The 21,123-nt window shown below is 37.0% G+C and overlaps 1 protein-coding gene across 18 annotated transcripts in view; it reads right to left on the bottom strand.

The window, feature by feature from the left end:
• Positions 1-21,123, bottom strand: part of KIF6 (kinesin family member 6) — a 380,711-nt gene that overhangs the window by 251,821 nt on the left and 107,767 nt on the right. For all 18 annotated transcript variants that reach the window (XM_072833153.1, XM_072833146.1, XM_072833145.1 and 15 more), the window contains one exon: positions 3,765-3,971. In XM_072833153.1, the coding sequence (XP_072689254.1) occupies positions 3,765-3,971 (207 nt within the window). The remainder of the gene's footprint in view (positions 1-3,764; positions 3,972-21,123) is intronic.

The following is a 21,123-nucleotide window of genomic DNA, read 5'->3' as shown; positions in this document are numbered from 1 at the left end:
TGATTTGGAGTGGTTACAACTGGCACTAGCACATTAGCTTTTCTCCTAAACACACATATTCAGTGGAAGCCAAGTGGAAACTGAAACTCTGAAGTCCCACTTATGGTGGATAGCTGGCTGAAGGCGACCCCAATTCTGAATTTTGCAGAAGAAGAGAGCAAACACTCTGTTCCTAGTGGTTTCTCACTTGATGTTTGGGCTGACAGAGACGAGGGTCACACCAGGAGCACTTGGGGAGGCTTATGGTTAGAACAAGTATGCATGACCCCTTTCTTTTCTTCCATGGACTTAATTTCTAGGGCCGAGATTTACCCTGTTATTGTGGCTTAAAATGTTTTCGAGGAGGCTTTTTGGAAAGAGTATCGCATATACAAGGATAACTCCAAAACCAACAATACTCTGACAAACAGAAATTTATTAACTTGTGAGCACAATAAGGTGCACTCAACTCAGAAAGGCTATACCATGCAAGCAGGTGTAAGATCCACAATTATGGCCAGAAGGGCAATGACATTCTGCATGGAATTTCTATAACCAACGTGGACTGGCAATGTAAGAAAGGTTACCAAATTGTCTATTTCCTAGGACATCTCCATCTATATATTGAAACGGAGATGGAGAGGATGTAATTAATTACAAACACTTACTTGAATTGCTCACAGCATTTATCTGACTGTATGTAAGGATTTGTTTATATGCTTTGCTCCTTCACTGGATAACAGGATAGCACAGACTAGTTCTCAATCAGGCATTTATCCCCATCGCCTAACGTAACTCATAGCACTTTGTAAACACTTACTCACAATTTGTTGAATGAATGAGTGAATGAATGAAGGAAGGAAGTGAATTAAACCAAATTGTGACACTTCCAGTCTTGTTAGCCCCATAATCAAGTCCTACATAAAGAAAACCTGGGTATAAAAGTCCTTGAATTCTGTTATTTCATTAATAGTATCTACCTCTCTTTTTATTATTCTCACTCTCCTGTACTTTGGTTCTTCCTCATTTATCTCTTTCTGTGTGAAATTCCAAAATTTCTCTACTACCCACCTACTTCCTCTCTTGCCACAACTAGATTTACTCAACTCCATGCATCTATGCCCATATACTGTAGTTTTCTATATTTATGTCCCTCTTCCCTTTTATGCTCATCTTCCCCTCCTCCCATCTCTGTTATGCTATAACCTCCAGGAAGATACTTGTAGATCAGGGTAAGTAGTTGTAGTGTAAGTAGGAGGCTGTAGTGATGCATTGAGTGAATATGAAACAGATAATTGACATTCAGAAAGCCAAAGGTCAATGACATGTGAGTATTGCTGTGGTTCGGCTGAATAGAGCCCCCGGGCTCAACTGCAGCTAAGGGCTAATGGACTCCCAGTTCCCACTGCCTGACATGCTCTAACCCCAGCCCTGCCCAGTTCCCTCCAGTTGTTCTGTGAGTCTCTGCTTAATATCAGCCCTGAGAGAACTTTCATTCCTTTTCTCCTCTTCAGCCAAAGTCCGATCCCCCATTACCAGCTCTCCTCACCCCTTGGCCTTTCTCTGCACAACTCACCTGGATTACAGCCAAACATTTAATGGCTATTTATTTCATGCACATCTCCCTGCAATGGTCCCTGAGACTTTTGGCACAAGGACCATTTCTACTTTGCTTGGCACCATGCTCCAGTGTCTGGCATAGTCCTCAAACACACTACTGCTCCTTGTAAATGTTCGCTTAGTAAATAAATTCATTATATAGAAAATCAAATTCACAGAGCCACCAAGACCACTCACATGAGGCTGATGCTACAGGCATTTTGAAGAGAAGACATGTGGGGAGAGGAAGAGTTTTAATGAGAAGTAGCAGCTTGCAAGGTTGTGTAGAATGAAGAGAGAGGATAAGGGGCAGAATGTTTTTCTTGAGTGATAACAAATGGTGAAAATTCTGATTTAACTAATGAATATAATTTTGTATGAACAGATGGGCATAATAGGAATTTAAGCAGGGAGTGCTGCCATCAGAAACAAGTAGGTATATTTCTTCGAAATAAAACACTTTGAGTACAGTCCATTATGTTTTCATATCAATGTTTTATAAGTGTCCTATTAAGTAAAAAGCTCTGTTAAGTAAAAGTACTATGTAATAATTTGAGCAAGGAAGAGCTAGGAAAGCTGACTCTCGTCAGAAACACTAAAATTGTCTGAACACCATGGAGCCCATTAATCTCTGGGAACTGCATTACTGGGGTTCATTTAGTCAGAGCCTAACTGCATGCACCTTGTTCAGATACAGCTCCCTTAGGTTTCTCTCAATCTGCTTGCTCAGCCAACTTGACCATTAGAAAACATTTAACATCAGGACAATCTCAGTCTCAGAAGGGTTCATTAGGCAGTAAAAAAAAAAAAAAAAAAAAAAAAAACAAAGGGCGGGGGAAGGGAGTTCTGTTTGTTTTTTTAAATCTTTTAGCCTCCAACACTCATTAGCAAGTTCTTCTGCCTTGCCAATATACTCTGGACTTCTCCACTCCACTTTTTGATCATGCTTCTCTTTTTTTTCTCTCAGAATTTGGAAGTAGTTGCCATCTTTAACATTCAACTCACAGCACTTTACTCGCAGAGCTGAAAGAACTTGAGAAATCATTTAATTTAATATGCTCATTTTAGGGATGAGGGTTTTTTTCTGGAAAATTTATTTAGCTAAATTCAGATGAGCTTTCTTTGCACATGGAGTCAAGTTTGGAAATCAAAAGTAGAGCACACACTGGGGTAGACTGTAATAAACTTGGGGTAGGGGTTGGCAGAGAAAGCTAAAGTCAAAAGAACCTTCCTAGGATCACAATCAACAGCTAGACAAAGTCACCAGAAGCTGAAAAGATACTACTACTACTACTACCACTACTGCTAATAATAATAATTTAGACATCTCTAAATTATGTTCTCACAACTAATCTACTAGCCTGAAAAGGTAGGTCCAAGGAGGCCATTTATACCCTATATTCACACCCATTACAAATTTTACAGTGAAAACAATAACGTATAATGAGAGAAAACATGGGCTTTGGAGCCAAAGATTCAAATCTTCACCTCATCACTAGCTGGTAACCTTGAGAAGGCCTCCAGAAGATCTGAGTTTTAAAATCTATTAAAATGGGAAGACTAACATCAACAATGTAGGGCTTAAGGTTTAAACAAAATGGTATATACAAAATGCTAGACCTACACCAATATTCACAGCAGCATTATTTACAATAGTCAAAAGGTAGTAACAATCCAAGTATCCATTGATGGATGAATGGATAGACAAGACATGGCATGCGCACATAATAAAACATTACTCAGCTTTACAGAGGAATGAAATTCAAATACATGCTACAACATGGATGGACTTTGAAGTCATTATGCTAAGTGACATAAACCAGAGAGAAAAGGACTAATATTGTATGATTCCACTTATATGAGTATCTAGAACAGTCAGGTTCATAGAGACACAAAGTAGAATAGAAGTTAGCAGGTACTGGGAGCATAAGGAAACAGAGAATTATTGTTTAATGAGTATAGAGTTTCTGTTTGTGGTCATGAAAGAATTCCGGAGATAGATGGCGATGAACTTAATGACACAGAATTGTACACTTAAAAATGATTAAAATGATGAAATTTATGTCATGTATATTCTGCCAAAATAAAAGAAGGAAACAACAAAATAAAGATACCAGCAGAGTGCCTGATGCAAAGTTTATCAGCAAATGATAGATACAGTTACATCCCATTGTGCCCATTTTTACCTGTTCTAAGTAGTGTAGGGACAAGTTGATATACTTGGCCTCTGTTAGAAGTTGGCCCCCTACTCCAGTCTTTGCAACTCGTTCTGAACCAGCCAGGTCAACTAAGTGAAGTTTGGCATGCCGGACAGTCGCAGATCCTGGTTCTTTGCTTGATAAGTGAATAGTGAAAATGCAGTGGGAACGAGTTGAAGCCTGGTTCATCGGAGTCTATAAAAAAGAAGTTGCAAAACAAAATTAATGTGAACAATGAGAATCTTTGCAGGCTATCAAAAAACTTAGATTTATGTTTCTAATGCTACAACATTTCCAATGAAGTCAATACTGTCAAACTCAACAAAAACACTTGTAGCTGAGATCTCTTAAAGTTAGTTATTTTTCACATATTGTCTCTTGAGTGACTGACAACAGATATGGATGGGTAGATTCAGAAAGTGAGGAAAGAGTTCAAATGAAGTAAAGCTTGGGTTCTCTTACTAATATGATAACTTGATTTCATTACTTGACCACAGTAACCTTGACCCATCTTAATCTTGGCTAGCCATATGGCAAATGCTCAGTGTGAATGTCATGGGGAAAAAGGTGAGAACAGATGCACTGGGGGAATTCATTACACACTTGTAATAAACACAACTCTCAGTCGAGGATGCCTGGTATCATTGCTACTACCCAACAGTGAATGGGGGTTCCAGTTAATGTAATAAATAAGAAAAAGAAATACAAGTTATAGTGACAGGAAAAGAGGAGATTAAAGCAATTATTATATATAGAAAAATACGGTGGTCTATGTAGAAAATGCAGGAGCATCTACAAACTATTAAAAACTAAGTTTAGCAAGGTTGCTGGATGCAAGATCAACACACCAATCAAGAAATTTCTAATAACCCAACAATAATTAATTAGGAAATGTAACATTACTTACAATGGCCACAAAGACAATGATGTAACAGGGGATTAATTTTATAAAAATGTGTGATTTGTAGAGAATATGATATTAAAAGATACCAAAAGAAAACCTGAGTAAAAGGTGTCCTGGATATTAATATACCATATCAGGGATAGGAAAACTAAAAATTCATCTCTATATTAATTTCTCTATATTAACCTATATATTCAATGCAATTGAAATAAAAATACCACACATTACATTTGAGGAACAGAACAAATTGGTTCTAAAACACAGATGGAAGACCCAATATTAAAAAATAACAAAAATAATTCTGTTAAAGAAGAACAAGAGAGAGGGACTTGTCCTGCTATACATCAAGGTATACCATAATGCCTACAGTAATTAAAACAGTATGGTGTCACTGCAGGAATGGATAATGAGGTCAGTAAAACATGCTGGGCTCATTTAGGAATTCTGTGTAAGATAGAGGAGACATCACACTGCAGTGGAGAAAGGACAGACTAATTAACAAATGATGCTGAAATAACTGGTTCTCCATCTTGAAAAAAAATAAATTTAGGTTGCTTTCTCATATCAGACACACAAGTAAATTACAGAATGTATTAAAGACTTATGTATGAAATTACACAATTTTAACACTAATATAAGAAAATATGGAAGCACATCATAGTCAACCCACGGTAGTAATGGATCTTTTTTAAATAAAGATTTATTTATTTATTTGAGAGAAAGAGAGAGAATGCAAGTAGAGGGAGGAACAGAGGGAGAGAATCTCAAGCAGACTCCCCACTGAGGGAGGAGCCTGATGTGGATCTCAATCTCACAACCCATGAGACCATGACCTGAGACAAAATCACAAGTCAGATGCCTAACCAACTGAGCACCTCAGGTGCCCCGGGTAATGGGTCTTTTATGATAAGACATTAAACACAAAAATGGATTGAAAGTATTTGACCAAATTATCCAAAATTGAAGAACTTCTGGCTGATAAAATCTACCAACTAGTAGTAGGAGATTGGGAAATGATATTTGCAATTCATATGGCTGACAAAAGATTAATATTTGAAATAAAGAACTCCCACATGTCAATAAGAAAAAGACAACTCAGAAGAAAAATGAGCAAAGGATATGAACAGGCAACCTATAAAAAGGAAATCTGAACATGCTGAGTATTTTTAAAAAAATGCTCAAACTCACAAATAATCAGGACAAATAATTAGACTCATACCAATAAACCATTTCATTTATGTCCATCAGACTGGCACAACTAAAAAAATAACAAAGTCTAATGAAATAAGGTTTGTAAAGATACAAGGAAACAGGAACTTTTATATACTGCTAGTGGGAATATAAATTAACCCATTTTTGAGAGCAATTTGACAATATGTGGTAAGGTTGTGATGTATATAACCCACAACCCAGCAAAAGACCACAAGGTGTATTTCCTGGAGAGAAATCTGGAATAAGGAACACCAGGAGAGAGAAGGGGGTGGATGATATACACACATATGGTCATTCACTGCAACACTGTTTGGGGATAGCAAAAAATTGGTACAAGATGTATAACCTAAATGAACATCTGTAGTGGAAAAGATGAATAAACTAGGATAATTCAAACTATAGAGAAGTTAAAGTGAAGCACCCTTTGGATAGATTGACAGATGGGATTTATGAAATGCTGAAGAAAAATAGCATGTTAAAGAATGATATAAACTTAGATGATCAAAATGATATTTGTGATAGAATTTAGGTAGAAAAGCAATGTTATGTAGAAAATTTGTTCTTGGTTCTGTAATTTAGGTCATTAAAGTATAAAAATATGCACTGGAAGGACACAGCAAATTAATAATAATGGTTGTCTTTGTGAGGAACACGAAGCAAAAGGCCAATGAGAGGACTTCAATTTTGCTTGTAATATCCTAGGTATATAAAATTATCAGAAGCAAATTCTGATACCTAAAGATAAAAAAATCATCTAAAAATATTCCAAATGAATGTTCATATAAGTAAATATGTGCAACTCTCCATCTCTGCAAAATGAGATTTAATGAAAGAATTTCCATATGGATGCACATGTATTCAGATAGGGTAACACACTTGGATGCTATTTTAACTAGAAATTCTTTCTGTAAATATGAGTTCTTGATATATGCCATTGTTGATTTACACCAACTAGCAAAACACACAGATGTCAAAATACTGGCATTGTTTTGGTGATGATAATGTAGCGAGTGAGTTAAATAGGCTGAAAATATGACCCATTACTTGTTGCCACAATAACCATACCCAGATCTGGCCAGTGTGTGATTTTGCATGCTGAAGTGGATCAGCAAATAACTGTGCCTGTAAAACCGCAAACTCAAATTTAGAACCTAAGTTGAGGTGTCTTGAAAGTGACTGGAAGTTATTCGCAGAACTTAAACATGGGTTTCATTTCACTGTTATATTCGCACAACAATAAATCCTACAGTACTGCCACAAAAGTCAAATTGACGATCGATATAAGCGAGTAACACAGAGGCCATCCCCAACAGCTGTCTTTAGCTCTTCATGGATATACTGAAATCACAGTAAAATGTGGCCATTAGCAAATAACGGAAGAATGTACCCATTTCAAAGGAATGTGAGATTTACATCAAATTAAATTGTATTTCTGGAGTCTGTAATTAAAATGCAGTAATATGCTGTCGGAGTCCATGCCTACAATTTTGTAACTTCTCATAAATATTTCCTGCATGAAGTAGTAGTTGGTGTCCTCTTAGCTAAAATTTTCTTAAACCTCAGAAAACATTCTTTATGTGTAGCTGTTTTAAGTGTGATTGAATGTGCTGGTGTCTGCTCGGTGTTTATTCAAGGGTGTCTTTATGCCTCATAAGCATGCCCCTACATTCGTCCTTTTAAAGGTAAAATTGTATTAAAACATTTCTGAAACTGCCCAAGAACAGATGGCACCATTTAGGCAGATTCATTCAAATTTAAGCGCACATTTTAAACAAATGTGCTCTTGGCACTAGAGCCTATGTCTTTGGAAAAATTTTAGTGATGATTAATCATCTGCATGCAGAGAGCGTTCATATTTTATATCAGTCTATGGCTACAGCTCTGCATTAGGTAGCACAAAGACTGGGAGGAAAATAAGACATAGACCTTGCCCTCAAGAAATCTGTAATCTAGTTCAAGAGCTAAAGACAAAACAAGTGAAATGAGAGTGAATGATGTGCAGTAAAGAAAGTGGTCTGTTCTCAGAATAAGCATCCTGATCCTCTAGGTAACATCTAAGAATGTTAACCATCCCCTCATTCTGGAAGCTCTCTACCCACCCCACCTCTCCTTGGTTTCTAGAATCAGACACTATTCAGGCACCTTTTTTTTTTTAAGAGTCAGAGAGAGAGAGAGAGAGAGAGAGAGCTCAAGTGAGTGGGGGAAAGGGCAGAGGGAGAGAGAGCATATTAAGCAGGCTCCACACCCAGCATGGAGTCCAATATGCCCCTTGGTCTCTCAACCCTGAGATCATGACCTGAGCCAAAATCAAGAGTCAGAAGCTTAACTGAACCATCCAGGCGCCCCGTGTTGTGACACTTGCTAACTGCTATCTCCTTTTCCTTTGTTGGATCCTTTTCTCTCTAGTACCTAAAATAATCATGTCCCAAACTGTGATTATCATATTTCTTCCCCTTGGAAAGCTCTTCTCTATAGCTCTGATTATCACTGGATAGGCACTCTAGTGTGATTAAAAGTCGCATACTAATGATCTTAGAATCTGGTATTGGAATACCTGGTTTCAAGTCCTGGTTCCGTCATTTACTAGTGTTTGAATCTTAAGCAAATTTACATAATTTTGGTTTTCATGTCTTGGCAATACTATAACAAGACTTGCTTTGCTGGGGCACCTGGGTGACTCAGTTGGTTAAACATCTGACTCGGTTTCAACTTATGTCATGATCTCAGGATCATGAGATCAAACGCTGTGTTGGGCTCCACACTCAGCATGGATTTGGCTTGAGATTCTCTCCCTCTCCCTCTGCCCCTCTCTCCACTTGTACTTTCTCTAAAACGAATAAATAAAATCTTTTTAAAAATATTTTATTTATTCATGAGAGAGAGAGAGAGACAGACAGACAGACAAAGACAGAGACAGAGACAGAGACAGAGACACAGAGAGAGAAGCAGGCTCCATGCAGGGAGCCCAGTGTCGGACTCGATCCCGGGACTCTAGGATCACGCCCTGGACCTAAGGCAGGCACTCAACCACTGAGGCACCCAGGGATCCCTGAATAAATAAAATCTTAAAGAAAAGACTTGGTTTGCTGCAAAGAGCTATACTGAGTGTTGAAGTGGCCCATGAATCAAAAAAAGATCATATAAATGTCCATCCCTGTTGATATTCACTATATTCAGATGCCTCCCTTACTCTCATTTCCAACCACAATTTCTCTGTACACTAGATTAGAATGTCTATCAGCTTGACTGACAATTGTCTCTAAAATGCCTTGCCAGCATCTTGTACCTAATATCCCCCAAAACTACCTTATCACTTTCCCTCATTCTGTGTCCTACACATAGATACCCAATCCATTCTAATCCTGTTGAATTTACCTCTACTTCTCTCCAAATATCCTTTATCTGTCACTTAGGCATGGCATTCTCTACTTATTAGTGTCCCCATATTTACTCTTGCATCCTCCAATTGTTCTTCACCTTGCAGACAGACAAAAATTAAAATTAAAATTAAACAGAGTAATATTTTTAAGAGATATTTGATTATGTAAATCCTACTTACATCCCTGAATTAAACTATCACACTCCCTAAGACTAAATATCTGTAGTTCCTTCAAGTGTGTCTTAAGCAGGCACTGTGACACTTTGAATTGCACATATTCTTTCTAACATAGCCTAACCACAGCAGAGGACACTGGAATCTGGGCAATCTAAATCTTGTGTTGCCAGTGAGTAGCACTTGAAGTTGCCGTTTTTGCTCTACCCTTTTACTCATGCTCTGAAATTTGTTTGGGAAGTGCGCGTGTGCACTTCCACACGCACACAGACACTTTATTTGATGACTGATTTAATTAGAATGCTACAGTATCTTGAGATAATTCTGGAACTGATTTTTTTTTTGCAACTTTGTGCTATCTACAAATGAGAATATCCTCATCCAAACAATTTGTAGGACATCTCATAGAGCAGGACAACAACACCACATGAACACTCCTATTCTCTATCCTATTAGGTAACAGTTATGGACATTTTCCAATTGGCTTCAACCCAAGTACTTTCATATTCCTTGAATTTCTCTTTATATCTCCAAGGATATTTTAAGAGACTTTTATTAAATAAATTGGGTTCATTTGACCTATGAATTTTTATGACCTTATCAAAAAAGTGAATGGAATAGTTTATGGTGAATCAATGTTGACTCTTTACTAATTGCTTACTGACAGTTATTTAAGAATCCTTGATCAGATTCTTGTCTTAGGGCTTCGTGTCAAAAATATTAACTTGTCATTTTCCAAATATGTTTTTCTCTTTGTAAAAGTTGAAAATAGATGACTTTCTTTTATGGGGCATAAGTCTAAAAACCCAGGCTCCCTGGGTCCCTTCTAGATTTATCATAATAAGGGCCATTTGAAAGGTTACCTCTCTAACAAAGGCTCTCTACTTCCTTCCTCCTCCCACCCAGACTTTGAGTTCCTTGAGGCTGAGACTATGTCTTATACATCATTGTAACCGTAGCATAATATAACATGCATTCAAAACCACTTATTTAATTCTTAACCTTATTATTTCTAGCTTTCTGGAAACTCTATGGCATGTGCCATAATTTCTAAAAATCTCCATATATCTGGAGACCACATCTGAAAACTCTTTTTTCCCCCCAAACTCTTTAAGTCCACAGAATACAACTTATTTAAGTCTAGAAATTAAATTTGGAAAAGTAAGACCTACTCAAATCTGTCTACCTATCTTGGGCTTCCATTATTTTTTGTGCCTGATTCCAGGGCTCTCGGACTACCCTCTACATCTTCAACTGCCATTTCTCTTACCTAGAATGTTCTTGCTGGTCAAGTATTGTGTAGCATTTCTTACTGGTAAAGTATGCTCCTTTTCTCCTTCTCAAATAAGCCTATTCAAAATTCACTTATCTTCATGAATTCCCTTGGACTATTCTCAATTGGCATTAGTCATTGTGTTCACAGAAAGGACATTTAATGTTTGTGCATATAGTAGATCATTAATATCCAAACTCTGGAAAAAGCCAAAGGATGGATTGTTCCAAATGGATTTTTAAATGTTCACCATTTAAAAAAATGATGACGTCATATGAATAATTTGCTATAGTGGCCAGTGAAGGGCAATGGTGTGATCTATGAGTGTTTTGGTGGCCAGCTCACTTTGTGTGGTATAAAAAGCAGTACACATTATAAAAGGTGACTCAAAAAGATCCTGTCAGATGATGGTGACTTCAAACTCTCTATACAGAAGGAGCTTGAAGCAGCAATATGGCTGAGGCATGGTACTTAAAACTGCTTTTGCAGGGCACTTTTTATAATATAGCATTAAATCAAGAAAACACCACATGCCCAAAGTGAAGACAAAAATTCCTTCTCCTGCCCTCCAAGCCATTTATTGGCTCTGGCTGGGCTACCACTACCAGAAACTACTTCATAAGTATAAAAATCTCAAATTTCGTTGAACAAGAATCATTTTCTACAAAACAGGAGATATTGGTAGGCTGAAAAAATTTTTTGAAAAGAAATGGTATAGCTACAAGAATCAGACAGTGTTGATGAACATTCTCAAAAGGCTGTTTATTCATCTTCCCTTTTAAAAAATATTTATTTATTTTAGAGAGAGACAGTGCAAGCAGGGAGAAAGGCAGAGGGAGAGAGAGAATCCTCAAGCAAACTCTCTGCTAAGCACAGAGCCCGACACGGGACTCAATCCTGGGACTCTGAGATTATGACCTGAACTGAAATCAAGAGTTGGACAGTTAACTGACTAAGCCTCTCAGGGTTTCTAGAGATGCACAACTAATCTTGATGCTCTAAGATTTCATTACATATATTCATTAGTTGTTGTTACACACATTCTTTTTGGCAGATCAATAAGGATTCTCTGTGAATTAAAATTTTCACTTTTTTTTCATTGTTTCATGATAGGGTTGGTGTGTGTGTGTGTGTGTGTGTGTGTGCGTGTGTAGCCATTTTTAAGGGTGAACAATTTGATTTTAGGGGCAAGAATTGATAAGTAAAATACCATGTTGTGTTTATATAATATACTATTATGCTTTTGGTAAAAAAAATTTTTTTTCTTTTAGTTAATATCATGTTTTTAAATCAATTAAAAAACGGTTATAGATAATATGGCCTACAGAGTTCAAATAATCTCTTTAAATTGCATGTAACATTATTTCTAGGATCCTTTGAATGATTCTTTATTTCTTATAAGCTTATATTCCATTCCTATGTAACAAAATCTTTTTTTTTTTTCAACAACTCTTCTATTTTGATGTGAAACAGCTCAACAGGCATTTCCACTATACTTTAATTTTTTTTTTTTCCACTATACTTTAGAATAGGCCAGGTGAAGAAAATCTCTTAGACTGAACAGAGTATATAATATATACACTTGAGATTCTTTAAAGCACACCAACTAAAGAAAAAAGAGCACCGCAGAATCCAAAATTCAGATTTCCACTCCAATTCTCCTTGTTTGATAACACTTTCTAGCCAGATAGCCTAACTAATCTGTTCCTCTGGTCGTTTATTCTATCTGAATTGAAGACTAAAAATACTGACTTCTATGTGTTTTCTAGGTTACCTCAGCCTTTCAGGTTAAAACTCACTCTTAATTAAAGATTCCCTAGCCCTTCTACACTTGGTTAAATGATTCTTCCCATAGCAAACAGGTCAGATTAGAAGGCCCACTACATCCTTGATGTACACTAATTCAGCCTGGAAGTGAGGCCTGACCAAACCTAGTGGTATAGCACATGACACTTCCCTGATCTTCCCTGGGGCTGTTTTAGATCATTAGTGACTAGCAGCAAAATATGCCCAATTAGAGAAACTTCTGTTGGAATTAATGATCCTAAATAGCTTTTTTTTTTTTTCCTGATTTTTCTCTATATACGATACATGGCTTTTAGAAAAGTAGTCAATATCATTTTTCCTAGTTGCAGGATTTCTAGACCTGGCATATTATCAAAGTAGTTTTGTAAAAGAGAAAAATAAATTAGCCACACAAATTTTGTATAAAATTTAAAAGCAAGCTTTGGAACAACCTGGAACATATAATAAGAATATTCTAGCAAATATTATTTACCTTTCTGATAATAATAGCTTATTATATTTGATTATATATACCTCCTAACAAGTCTGGGATCAATTTGAAAGATTTTTTTTTTAACTTTCACATCCTCAAAGATTTATTAGATGACTTAATTTTAGGAAAACTAAATGTTAGAATTAGAGATGGCTCTTCTCCTGCTAGATGTCAGAGTTCAGAAGATTGCCTCCTGATGGGTCATTACTGTAGGATTTGACAAATGAAAATCAAGCACATTTATATAAAAAGCCAAATATGCTAAAATTGGCACATATGCAAACTGAGAAGGAATTTTACCCATATCTTAAATCAGAGTTCCGTCCGACTATCATCTCTATTTATCATTCTTGAACAAGACTTCATCACATCATCACCAGAGCAAAGGTTTGCTCTCTGAACAATGGAAATTATGATTCCAAATGTTCTCCCCCCTTTTTGTACTTGACTACAAGAAGCATCATAGCTAAATTTATTCCTTGATGGCAATAAGTAACTCATCCCTGTTATCTAGCACACTTTGCACCTTTTAAAATGAATTTACCCCCCCCCTTTTCCTTTTAAAATTCAGTCTGGTTTAATAATTTCCATGTGTGACCCTATACATAACCGGAACCACAATATTATAGGGCCAAAAAGTCTAATGATCTTCTCAAGAGTTGACAGCAGTTCAGTAGATTTGTCTTTAGGGAAAACCTATTTTATACACACTCCAGAGCTCAAGATTGTAGGTAAACTGAAAATAGCTTTTGCTCGCTTGTGTACAGGCAATAAGATCGGTACTGATAACATGCCAAGCAGAACTCAGATATAAATTTGTATTATTTTATTCTTAGAAAAGGAGTTTATCCTGTCAGATTGACTGTGATAACTCTCAATGCAACGTTTGAGGTCAGACATCAAATCAGTAACAGACATGAATTTGAGGACCATGTCACTCAGGGGAAGGAAGAACTCTAGAAGCACAGAAGGCAACTGCTAGATACACTGTTTCACTCTGTTGTATGGTCCAATATTCTCTCCACATTTTGAAGATTCCACAGTTCTCTCTATGGCCATGAAGATCTCTTGCTGTTACAACTGGCAAGACTCCAAAGGGCATACCCAAAACATGATCAAATTACATGCTGAAGATTTTTGGTGGCTGTTAAGACCCCTGTCCCCTTCCTCCTAGCTTGAACCAATATAAGGATTGGATGCAAAAGTCAGCCTGCCAAAAAATTACAAAAATGTATCAGCAAGAAATGCTAAAAGAATAGCTTCTGTGCTTAAAATGACAGCCAAAATGGACTTCCTGCCAGTTCCTGCATGTGTATTCCTGATTTGTAAGATAAGCCAAAACAATCTGAGTTATTATCTCAGCTTCTTATAGGAATACTTTTACTCAGGGACTAATCCTACGCCTCTCTGCTGTCTGATTCATCTCTTCTCTCCCCTCTCTTTTTTTTGTTTCTGTACAGAGAGATGCTGAGTCCTAAGAGCAGCATCTTCCCAAGATCCTTTTTTGCTCTCATTCACCTGGGGAAGTCAGGGAGGGAGAGAAATCCTCCAGCTTCTCCCCTTGCTCACACCCTCCCATCTCCTGCCACTGCCTCTGCTGCCTGAGACCTGCCTACAGAGAGCAGCAGCTCCCAGGGCTTGCTCATTGCTCTTTGTAGGTGGTACCTTCTCTCATTTTCTGCATCCTTATCTCTCCATGTTTCTTCCTCTTTTTTTCCTCCTCCCCGTCCTCAGCTGCCTCCTCCTCTTCTTCCTCCTTCTTTTTTGCTTCTATTGGCACTTTCATCTTTACAATGGCTTTCTTTTCCTCTGTCATTTCTTCTCTGAGTTCCCCAAGTTTGCTTTTAATCTTCTTCTCTTGTAATCCCTTTTATATATATTTTTTTAAGCACGGATTACATATTTAAGACAAGGAAGCACATTTCCTCTGCTCCCTGATGTAATCAGTCTTCAAATATATGTTTCTTAGTTACCCTCCACCCTATTCCCTTTACATGGATAAGTCTTAGCTGTTTTCTTTCTGATAATTTTACCTCTGAACACATCCATCTTTTTCCTAAAGAATAGTCTGAGGGTTGGGTGACTTTGTGCCCTGAATACTTTTACTTTATATCTGTTATGTTCTGGGCCTGAAGAGCATATACCTTCCTCAATTTTTTTTTGCACAAACAGGCCTGGGATAATATAACCCTGTAAGTCACAAACTCCTTGAACTGCATTCATTAAACACCATCTTTCTGGCCATGAGCCAAGACCATTGACCATAAAAATGACCCGTCTTTCAGGTTTCTTCTTTGGATCTACCTTTCATGGAGTAGAATGAATATCTATCTAATACTGTCCCCCTCCCCCATACTTGCCTGTGTTCTTAGATCTCATCACTGTAACCAAAAGATCATTGGATTTGCATTTGAGAATTGTGATCCTTTCTTTAAGGGGAAACTGTATCCTGCCTGAGGTTGGAGGGTAAATGTGCTGGCTCTCAGCACCCTCCCTCACCATAATTCAAATTTCATAATATTTGGCAGCTTTTCTTATGGTTTGAGGTTATGGCTATTTCCTTGTTTCACTGAAGATGGCTTTTTGTCCTCTGTTTTTTATATTTTGTTGCTGTTGTTGCGGAATTTCAGTAACAGAGTAAAAATTATTTTCTTCTGCTATGTTTAATCAGAAATGAGAATTTGAAAGATCAGTAGAACTCTGGAGCTAAACTTTTACAGTCAAAAAAATTATGTTTCTCTCATCATGTATACAGAATATGTGCATTTTAACTTTCTGATAATGGCTGTAGCAGATCAGTTCATTTATTTTAATAAATAAATGTCTCACAGTTTGTGCAATACTACTAATCAGGCTAAATGAGAGCAGAATGCAAACTATATGTTATGTATATATATGTTATAACACAGCACTATTTTTAAGAAACTATATATCTCATATATAAAATATGAAAAAGAGAAAGAAATGCCTGACATTTGGTAAGTGCTAAAACTTGGAAGTTTCCTTCCATAAGAGAAGAGGTTAGAATTGTCAACACATCTGCTGAGGTTTCTGCTTGCCTATGGAGACTTACTAATAAGGGACATTATTCTTATAATAAGAGCAGGACCAAAATGTATTTTGCATGCTGTGTTTTTTGCTCTTCCTACCCTCACAAATCTTGGAATAAACTTGCTAATTATATACAATTAATATATCTTTCAAACAAAAATCTTCTGTGGGGACATCTTAGTTAGTGTCCTTCTAATGGTTTTGCAGAATAGGATCCCTGGGTGGCTCAGTGGTTTGGCGCCTGCCTTTGGCTCAGAGCACAATCCTGGAGTCCTGGGATCAAGTCCCGCGTTGGGCTCCTGGGGTGGAGCCTGCTTCTCCCTCTGCCTGTGTCTCTGCCTCTCTCTCTATGTCTATCATGAATGAATGAATGAATAAATGAATGAATGAATAAATAAATAAATACCTTTTTTTAAAAAAAGGATCCTGGAATGCTAATTGCAACATAAATCGTCATTTCCCACACATACCACACAAGATCAAGGCTTAGAGTGTTGTTAACAAACACAATCACACAGTAAAACTGCTCTTTCTTTCCTGTGCTGTACTCATATTATTAGATCACATATCCAGCACCAGTTGTTCCTATGACTGGCATAAAACTACCAACTCCACCCACACCCTGTCTCCTAGCTGGCTTTGCACTCCCACAGGGTCATACGGTCACTCCACAAGTTTGATAATGTGCAAAGTCTGAGAAATTACAAAACACATCAGCGTAATTCAGATAAATCTACTGTTTTTATTTCAAGCAAAGAATTAGGTGGAAAGACCTCTAATAGCTTCTGGCAAAATAATTTATATATCCCATAAACATTGTTGATAGGCTGATTATTTGGAAAGTAATCTCTTCCAAAAGGTCTGGAGTATCACAAATTTTAAAATGTCAAAGTTGTCTGGGATGTACTCTGTCTGTACTCACCAACAGGCACGGTGTACCCATAAAACCACTCTCAATTCTGGGCCTGAGATTGTAGGTCTTATCCCCTAAAATCACCAAACTTCCTCTCCCCATCAATGCCACAAATAATTAATGAATGACGGACCAATTAGTTGACAGGGTGCTGAGAGAACAGAGTTGAACAGGACAACAGCCTTATCTTTAAATAATTGTTAGCTGAAATCTTTAAGGTCTTTCCAAATGTCATTTAATTTAATTCTTACTATAACCCTGGAAAGTAGGTATCATTGTGCCTATTGCACAGGTTAGGAACTACGGTTCATATTGGGTCAGTGACTTGCCCAAGGACATATACCTGTCAAGGTGGAGCCAGGAGAGGAATAGGAGGTCATCCCCAAAGCTCTTGCTCTTCACCACTGCCTGGTGGGAATGCACAGTGATAGTAAAGAAGCCAAAGAATGGACACCAACACTGACTGGAAGAACTTACTTGATGATTTGTTCAGGGAAGGAAGGGAAAGAAAGCAAACCACCTACCAATGGGATCCTGGACTTCCCCAATGTTGGCACAAAGTGTTCTCTTCTCACCAAAGGTCCCCTCAAGCAGTGTTATAACCAATGCTGTATACTAGATATACCATATCATTCCTCCTGAATTCATCAAGGTCAAGGGCTACCCCAGGTATCAATCATATAAGAAATTATATTCTAGGTTATCTGGATACTGGATTAGTTTTCCAGGGCCACCATAATGAAGTACAACATACCAGGGGCTTAAACAATGGAAATTTATCATCTCATGGTTCTTAAGGTTAGAAGTACAAAATGGAGGTGTTTACAGGGTTTTTTCTTCCCTCTGAGGGCTGTGAAGGAAGGATCTGTTCCAGGTCTCTCTCCTTGCTGATAGATGAGAATTTTTGCACTCACATGGCATTTTCCCTTTTTAGTATATGTCTCCAAATTTCCCCATTTTATAAGGACACCAGTCATATAGAGTTAAGGCTCATCCTAATAACCTCATTTTAACTCAAAGACCTCTATAAAGACCCCACCTCTCAATAAGGTCACATTCTGAGGTACTGGGGGTTAGGACTTCACCATATGAATGAAGAGGAGGGAGAAGGATATACTTTAACTCATAATAGACACCACTATGAAGTTTTGGTAGAAGACATTCCAGATACTATTCTCTTCTGCAAAGAGCTTATAAAAGAGGCTTGTATTAGTCTAATGATTCAGCCTGAGAAAGATTACAACTCTTAAGATGAATATTTAATGACATTTTTAATGGAAGCTACTTCTAGAGGGAGGATTCAAAATGAATTCTGATTTTGTTAATTCGGGATACCCTTTTTCAAGATTCAGGTAAAATCCCCATGCCCCAGAAATCTCTGATAAGATCCACTCCATCCTGATAATGATCATCCCTTTCCATGTCCCAGATCAAAACGTGAACATGGGGTGGATGCTACTGGGCATCAAATTTCAATTCAAAGAAACAAAGTGCTTTCTAATACGTAGAATTATTCATCAATGAGCTATTGCATATCTAAGGATGGCAACTAAGGCAGAAACCATAAAATAAAAAGACCCACTTTGCTTTGGTAAAAAAAAAAAGAAGAAAGAAAAACCAAAAAGAAAATTTATAAAATTTAAAAATATTTACTAAATATATGACAAAGGAAAAAAGTTATTATCTTTAATGTCCATTCATTCAATGATTATTTACTGATCCCATATTATATGTTGGGTTCTGTTTCTCAATATGGTGGATGTGAACAAGACCAAGTCCCAGCCCTCATGAAGTCAACAAATCAACCAGACCTACCCTAATACTCCAAGAGAAAAATAATTAGAAGACATAAAGACATAAACAAAAACAGAAATGCAAATGGTAAATAAAATGGTAAGTAAAATAAAAAGTTAGTATCCAAAGTAGTAGAATTGATACAACTCAACACCCAAAAAATAATCCAATTAAAAAACAGGCAGAAGACATGAACAGAAATTTTCCCAAAGAAGATATACAGATGGCTAAAAGACACATGAAAAGATGTTCATGATCACTTATCATCAGGGAAATCCAAATCAAAACTACAAAGAGAATTTTGGTTCTGTACCATTTTTTCTTTTGGGAACTATACTTATTTGCATATTAGACTTATTCATTTTAACTCCTATCTCTTTTAGAGATAAAAAATTTAAAGAGATAAGGGCTGACAATTTTTTTAAAATTTTATTTATTCATTCATGACAGATACAGAGAGAGAGAGAGAGAGGAGAGAGAGAGAGAGAGAGAGAGGCAGAGACACAGGCAGAGGGAGAAGCAGGCTCCATGCAGGGAGCCCGACGTGGGACTCGATCCCCAGTCTCCTGGATCACACCCTGGGCTGAAGGCAGTGCTAAACCGCTGGGCCACTGGGGCTGCCCTGGCTGAGAATTTTCTAAAAGTAATGAAAGACTAGACTCTAGAAAAGCAGAAAGTATAATGCATACCTCTGAGCAGAAAAGCAAATTTGAAAAATGAAACCACACCTAGACACACTAAGAAGCTCAAAAAGTAGCTGGAGAGAAATGACAGATTATTCGCAATTGTGAAATTATAACAAACTTAACATCAATGGAAATCAGAAAATAGTGATCTACTATCTTGAAAGTGCAGAGAGGAAATAATTGTCAACTTAGAATGGTCAATCTAGCAAAACTGATTTTAAGAAAGAAGGCAAATAAGGACATTGCAGATATGCAAAAATTGGAGAATTTACCAATAGTTCTTATCTAAAGAGTTTCTAAAAAGTATACTGCAGATAGAAAGAAAATGATCCCAGGGGGAGCCAAGAAATACTAAGGAATGGTAAACAAAGAAATAGTGACTGTGAAGGTAAATCTAAACAAGCCATGTCTATATAAAATAATAATAATGTCTACTCATGTGAGTTTTTTCCAAGGGTACACTGAAAGACTGGACAACAATGACATGTAAAGTGACTGAGTAAATAATTGAGTTAAAATGTAAAAACAAAACAAAATAAAACTACAATGACATATCACCTCCTACCTGTCAGGAGGAGGCTAAAATCAAAAGCACAAGAAACAAGTGTTCATGAGAATGCGGAGAAAAGGAACCCTCATGCACTGTTGGTGGAATTGCAAACTGGTGCAGGCACCATGGTAAACAGTATGGAGATTCCTCAAAAAGTTAATAGAATTGCCATATAATCCAGTAATTGCACTATTGGGTATTTACCAAAAAAATACAAAAATACTAGTTCAAAGGGATACATGCACCCCTATGTTTTATAGCAGCATTATGTACAATAATCAAATTATGGAAGCAGCCCAAGTGTCCAACAATATCTGAATGGTTAAAGAAGATGTGGCATATACAAACAATGGAATATTACTCAGCTATAAAAAAAAGAATGGAATCTTGCCATTTGCAACAACATGGATGGAGCTAAAGAATATAATGCTAAAAATGAAATAAGTCACAGAAAGACAAATATCATATGATTTCTCTCATATGTGGAATTTAAGAAACAAATGACAAAGGGAAGAAAGAGAGAAAAAGAGAGAGAGAGAGAGAGAGAGAGAAACCAAGAAATAGACTCTTAACTATAGAAAACAAACCGATAGTTACCAAAGGGAAAGGGTGAGTGTTTGGGTGAAACAGGTGATGGGGATTAAGGAATGCACTTGTGATGAGCACTGGGTGATGTATAGAAATGTTGAAACTACATTGTACACCTGAAACTATTATAACACTCTGTCAACTACGCTGAAATTAAAATTAAATTAAATTTTAAAATTTTAGATTTGCAGGTTTTGCATTCATTAAGCATTTCTGTAAGTACTTACTGTATGCCAAGCACTGGTCAAGGTACTAGGGACTCAAAGATGAAGAAAATATAGAAAGATCTTGGCCCTGAAGGAGCTTAATCCAGTTGGCGGCAGGAGGGGTGGGGGAGAGAAATGTATTTTTTTAAAATAGAGTTTTGTATGTGTTCTAGCAAAAAGAAATAAAATAAAATGCTAAAATGCATATTCCTGGGCTCCGTTGCAGAGATTCTGAATCCATTGATCAGAAATGGGATCCAAGAAACGGTTTCTTGACTACCACAAGGTATTCTAATGCAGGTTATCCTTGGGTCACACTTGGGCACAGAATGCTCTAGA

Source organism: Canis lupus, chromosome 7 (genome assembly GCF_048164855.1).
Source record: "Canis lupus baileyi chromosome 7, mCanLup2.hap1, whole genome shotgun sequence".
Taxonomy (NCBI): domain Eukaryota; kingdom Metazoa; phylum Chordata; class Mammalia; order Carnivora; family Canidae; genus Canis; species Canis lupus.
Note: the sequence above shows the minus strand (reverse complement) of the source record. Positions and strands in the feature narration are given on the sequence as shown.